This window comes from Cherax quadricarinatus, chromosome 62 (assembly GCF_038502225.1).
Source record: "Cherax quadricarinatus isolate ZL_2023a chromosome 62, ASM3850222v1, whole genome shotgun sequence".
NCBI classification, from domain to species: Eukaryota; Metazoa; Arthropoda; class Malacostraca; order Decapoda; family Parastacidae; genus Cherax; species Cherax quadricarinatus.
Window position 1 is genome coordinate 344,228 of NC_091353.1, and position 6,647 is coordinate 350,874.

At 33.1% G+C, this 6,647-nt stretch overlaps 1 protein-coding gene across 1 annotated transcript in view; it reads left to right on the forward strand.

Moving 5' to 3' along the window:
* The window catches only part of LOC128687309 (uncharacterized), a 148,752-nt gene that overhangs the window by 128,808 nt on the left and 13,297 nt on the right, over positions 1–6,647 (forward strand). Inside the window, exons 13-14 of the mRNA XM_070098293.1 lie at positions 5,288–5,496; positions 5,973–6,086. Of these exons, the coding sequence (XP_069954394.1) occupies positions 5,288–5,496; positions 5,973–6,086 (323 nt within the window). The remainder of the gene's footprint in view (positions 1–5,287; positions 5,497–5,972; positions 6,087–6,647) is intronic.

Genomic DNA, 6,647 nt, shown 5'->3' on the forward strand with positions numbered 1-6,647 from the left:
TTTTGCTAGTTTTGGATGTAAAACAAAAACATATAATAAAATAAAATTTACATAAATTGTATTTCAAACTTTCTGAAACATATTTACAAAGTTCAAAATGAGCCGTTTTTCAAGATTTTAAGACCTGCAAATGTAGTCTCCCATCATGTTTTCATTGTAAGATTCCTGATATCTGTGTTCAAAGTTCATTATATCTTTGTGGAACGCTTCCCTTGCTCCTCTGAGTATGACTCAAGAAATCGTAATGACACGATTGCAAATAAACCATACCACCGGCCGGGATTGAACCCGGCTGGAGTTTTGAGACTCTATGACCGCGGGTTCAATCCCGGCCGGTGGTATGGTCCTCTGAGTATGTTCCCATATTCTTCTTGAAATCATATATGGTTATATTACAATGCAATACGATATATACTGCTTGTGGAGGCTAGTACACCAAACGGGGAGTAGAATGAAATTAGCTCTGAGGCACCCAGATCTTCGTATGTCCTCGGATCACGGTAAAACACCTAACTCTGCTGGGTGCGTGATTTTTGTAGAATTGTATGGTCCCGTGGGTTAGAGCGTCGTGAAATTTTCGATCAATATGAGGAGGGCTAAAACAAAACGGGTTCGATCCCCCGTCTAGCCGCAGTGATGTTATTGATATACATATATACATATATATGTCGTGCCGAATACGTAAAACTGGTCAATTAACAAGAACTCATTTAAAATTAAGTCCTTTCTAAAAATTTTCTCTTATACCTTTAAAGACATATTTTTTCATTAATGTTAATGTAAAAATGTGTAATTTTGTACCAAAAGAATCTTAGAAAATTAACCTAACCTTATTATAACAAGAACAATTTATTTTAGCCTAACCCAACTACATATATTTTAGATTTGTTTACAATAACTTAATACTAAACAAACACAGTGAAATATATTTTTTCGTTAAGTTCAGAATGATTTTGGCGAAATTATTGCATACACAAATTTTCACTTGTCCTATATGGCAAGAAGAGCGTTGCTATTTAAGCCAAGATCGCAAGTTCTGCCTATTCGGCACGACATATATATATATATATATATATATATATATATATATATATATATATATATATATATATATATATATATATATATATATATATATATATATATATATATATGTATGTATATATATATATATATATATATATATATATATATATATATATATATATATATATATATATATATATATATATATATATATATATATATATATATATATATATATGCAATAAGATCACAGTAAACAGGTGATTTTAAAATATGCAAAACAACCACTCTGAAAGAATAGAGAAATTCCAAGCGCTTTCGTGACTACTCACATTATCAAGGAACTATGAAAGTGAAGCATCCAAGGAAGCTATATAAGGGGTCCGGCCAGCACCTCACTATCAGATCCCACAACGGTTAAACACGTGACGTGCGGCAAGCCAACTTGGATAGGTCCTTTGCACAACTCACCCCCAAGCTATTCTACCCAAGAAAATTTAAAAATTATTTGTCCAGTGTATTATTAAATTCTTCCCAAATTCTATTAATTATAAATGGATCTAATTTATATAAACCAAAGGAAATATTCATATTATTGTCAAAACTGCTTTTTATGAAACAAGATTCAATTATATTCCTGTCGACCATGGACTTGCTTGATACTACTTTCTCAACTTTTTGAAAATCAATTGGATGGTTAAAATCTCTTACATGAATAAATAGAGCATTGGAATCTTGTCCAGTTCTAATGCTATATTTATGTTGTTTTAATCTTAGTTCGAGATTTTTACCAGTTTGACCGTAATAAACTTTATCGCAAATTTTACAAGGAATCTTATAGACACATCCATCAGCATTTTGGGGGGAATTCTTTATCAAAAGTTTTTTTACTGTATCAAGATTTTTGAATACAACTTTAATATTAAAAGTCTTAAGAAGAGAAGGCATATCAACCAAGTTTTCATGGTAAGGGAGAACCAACATATTTTTAGTTGAATAAGGCTGGTTGCCCCTTTTTGGATTATAAAAAGTGTTTCTAGCAACTTTAAAAGATTTATCAATTACATTTCTTGGGTATTTTAAATCATTACCTATTTCATAAATTTTGGATATTTCCTCATCTATGAACTCAGGACTACAAATTCGTAAAGCTCTCAAAAACATTGATGAGAAAACAGACAGTTTGACTCTATCTTGATGCGAGGAATAATAGTGGACATAGGAACAGTTATTTGTAGGTTTTCTGTAAATTTTAAATTTGAATTCATTATTACCCTTAATAATTAAAACATCTAGAAAAGGCAATGAGTTATTTTCTTCAAACTCAACAGTAAAGTTTATAGAATGGGCTAAGCTATTTAATTTTCCAAGAAAATTGTGTATATCTACATTTTTGGGCATAAGACACAAAATATCATCAACATATCTGAACCATTTAGCTCTATTAGGGAGGATTGTGTTAAGCAACCTTGTTTCAAAAAATTCCATGTATAGGTTACTAAGAACAGGTGAAAGAGGATTTCCCATTGCCATACCAAACTTCTGAGTGTAAAACTTATCATTAAATACAAATTTTGCATCAACAATGCAAAGTTTAATAAGTTTAATGATAGTAGGAACTGGCAATGGTAAATCATAGTTAACGAGTTCTTCAGATAAGAAACTTAATAAATCATCAACAGGAACTTTCGTAAACAAGGAAGTAACATCAAAACTAACCATGTTAAAATCATTTAAGTCAGTCAAGGAGCTTAATTTATCAACCAAGTCTATGTTGTTTTTAACATTAAAGTTAGAAATTTTGCCAACAATAGGGCTCAAAATATCAACAAGCCATTTGGATAATTTATATGAAACTGACCCTATGGAGCTAATAATTGGTCTGACTGGATTCCCTGGTTTGTGTGTTTTTATTAGTCCATACATGTAAGGTAAAGATGGATTAGTGGAAGTAAATTGTTTGACTAATTCATCTTTGCCTTTCAGTAGAAGTTTTATTGTTTTATTGAAATTGCTGTTAACGGTTTCTAGGGGATTTTTCCTAAGTTTAGAATAGGTTTCAGTATCATCTAAGAGATTATTCATTTTTTCTTGGTAATCATTTTCTTTCATAATTACTATTGCATTTATTTTGTCTGCTTTAGTAAGGCGCAAATTTTTATTGTTATTAAGTGTATCATAAGACTTAAAGAATCTTTGAGGGCAATTGGGAATGTTTGGTTTTAACATAGAGCTATATACCATTCCTTTACTAATATTAATTTCATCAGAGGATAAATCAGAAAATTTTTCAAAGTTACAAAAGGCTTTTGCAATTTCAACATTATTAAGTTTTTTTGAAGTTGCAAAACTTAGGCCAAAACCTAGAGCAGCAGTTGTATGTTTGTCTAAAATTTCATCTGATAAGTTAATTACAAAATTGTTATTAGCATGCTTTGTCCAATCACTATTTTCAATTAAAATGTCTAATTTTCCTTGTAGTTTGCTCTTGAGTTCATTACAAATTCTTCTGAGTTTATTATAGCAATGATCCAACATACTGTGTTTCCATTCTGATGGAATGGCCTGATTAAAAGAGTATTTTTTGTTTCTCAATATTTTGAATGCTTCCTTCTCCTGTATTTGGAATTTCTCTATTCTTTCAGAGTGGTTGTTTTGCATATATATATATATATATATATATATTTATATATATATATATATATATATATATATATATATATATATATATATATATATATTTATATATATATATATATATATATATATATATACATGGCCTCACATATATGCATGGCATCACATATTCGGTGATGTTTCGTGACGTTTTCTTGCAGTTCGTAAGACAAAGAAAACATTATTCGTTTAGCATTCTTTGTGATTAACCGTGTCATATGCTTGAACATTTTTTTAAAGCAATACAGTTCCTCAGCTTCAGCTTAAGCTGTCCATTTTTCTCAGTTAAACAGCATACTGCGACTTAATCTGCATCGTCACTGGAAATAGGGTGCAACTGATGCCTTTTTTAACTGAGCATCGTCACTTTCGCATCTTGTACATGGAAGTTCCTTCCTATTCACTCAGCTCTCACTATTATCTTCCTGTTCAAGTAGACGCTTGTATCTAACACAGTCTATCATAACTTCCTTTGAGTGTTCATATTATGAAACAGAAAAACTTGCATCATTTTTAATAACCTCTGCAGTATTTTAAGGTGTTTAAAATCGTTATCTTAGCACTTAAGTTGAATTCTTTTAAAATGAATTAGTTTTTTTGTAGATTTCGAGATTACAACTGATGATTTCCTTTGTTAATGTTGACACAATAAACACAGAGCAAAATTTATATTCTCCAAGTGTTTGCGTTAGAACGATGATGTTTGATGTGTCTTCATTACGCCGTCTATACCTTCAGTCGAATAGTTGCACCTGAAGCAGCGAAAGAAAGTCAGTGGAACAAACAATGCTTAGTATAACGTTAGTGTTGTACACAAACAACCTGCTCTTAGGGGACTGGCGCTTTGGTCTGACTTAGACCATTAACATGTCATACAGAGAAGCAAGAAGGGAAGGGGACATATATATATATATATATATATATATATATATATATATATATATATATATATATATATATATATATATATATATATATATATATATATATATATATATATATATATGAGACGGGAGCGGGGAAGGGAGTAGTAGAACGAGTGGAGGAAGTAGTAATAGTAATAGTAGTGGTAGTAGTAGTAGTTGTGGTGGTAATAGTAGTTATTGTTGGGGTAGTAGTAATAGTAGTAGTAGTAGTAGTAGTAGTAGCACTAGTAGTACTGAAAAAAAGAGGTAAGGAGAGGAGGAGAGAAAGGTTAGGTTAAGTCATGGATGTTCTCAAGGTGTCAAATAATCAACACTCATGACTTAGCCTGACATTTTTCTCCTCTTCCTGCCATTTAGCCTTTCGTATATTTCCATTACCTTTCCTGTCTTCTGCCTAAGTGGGTTCTGTCCTGTAGAAGTTTTATCCTGCAGATTTGTCCTACCCCGGGGGTTCTTCTGCTTGTTCTTCATTTTGTGCAACTGGAAATTAAAGAAACCATAATCAGCCTTTGTTGAAACCGTTTTAATCATAAATAGCTTATGATAGTGACACACTGTTGGCGATCTCACCATATAACTCACAGAGTAGTGTACAAGCACACTGAGCTTGTATTAAATTATGATAAATATAAAAATTGCACATTTCTCTGTCCTCACAGCTACGACTCTCGCAAGCACAGTCTTCTGGATGCAAGGAACTGGGCTGACGGAAAGACCTTAAGCGGCCGAGGACATTTCGACCTGCAGTCCTCGCCGGCTTCTCTAATTCTGGACAATGTTCGGGCCACTGACGAAGGCCTCTATCGATGCCGCGTCGACTTCAAGAAGAGCCCCACGAGGAACGCTAGAACCCACCTCACAGTCATCAGTAAGTTTCTACGTTATTCGACGTACTCTTGAAATTATTTATCAAGATATTTGTGCACTTCATGAATATAATTGTAACCCCACTCCATCATTACCCCACAAACTAACCGTAAGCCCGTGGTAACTCTAGTGATCTCAGAAACTAACTGTAAGCCCATGGTAACTATAGTGATCTCACAAACTCCACTATATTATTTTCCAGATCCGTTTGCATTGTTGTTAGATAAACGTGTTTGTTCTTTTGTTATATGGGTTTGTTCTTTTGTTATATGGGTTTGTATCTTTTGTTAACTTGAATATTCGATTAAATATCAGGTTTTGTCTACGTAAAATTAAATGATATGATATAATACATTAAATAATAATGTAGTGATAACAACACAAGAATAGATTTGCTCCTTAAGTGACAACTAGGAAATTAGCCTCCAGTTATATACTTATCTTACGACTAACTGAGTGTTTTTCTCCATTTGGCAGTTCCTCCACTCGATCCTCTCATTCTAGAGAAACCGGGAGGATCTCAGGTGTGGACTATGGTGGGTCCTTACAACGAGGGAGAGTCTATGTCACTCACTTGTGAAGTCAGTGGAGGCGAGTGTCAATTTGTTTTCCAATCTATCTCTTTTTCTCTCTCTCTCTTTATTTATTAAAGGTTTTTCACAGAGTTGGGTTATGAGCTCCTACCTTTATTTACAAGCTATGAGCTGTTGCCTACCTCAACCTGTTTGAAAACCTTTCTTATTATAATGAAACAGACAGATAGGGAACAGGATGAAGTTATAGCCATCTAAGGGCCAGTGATTTCATTTGGTTAACTGATGTCATTTCATTGGTGTTGTTATGCTGTACTAACATGTTCCAGACACGCGTCATACTATCAATGAATGATCTCATATGAAGCGATGTTCTCGAGAAGGGTTCAGAGTGTGGTTGCTGTTTGCTGCCCGGCTTGTTGTATAAAAGCTGTCTTCTCGCTATCCGCGAAGTGGAGCCATGTTTGGTACCTTGACAGTTTTTTATTACATAAAAATTGGATACATCAGCAGTGTTCTGCAATCCGATTGCACATGATAATTGCACAGATGGAACAAAAGCTAGCTATGTTTCTCTGTCACATTCATTCATGCAGGATTAGGCTCATACAACGTGCTG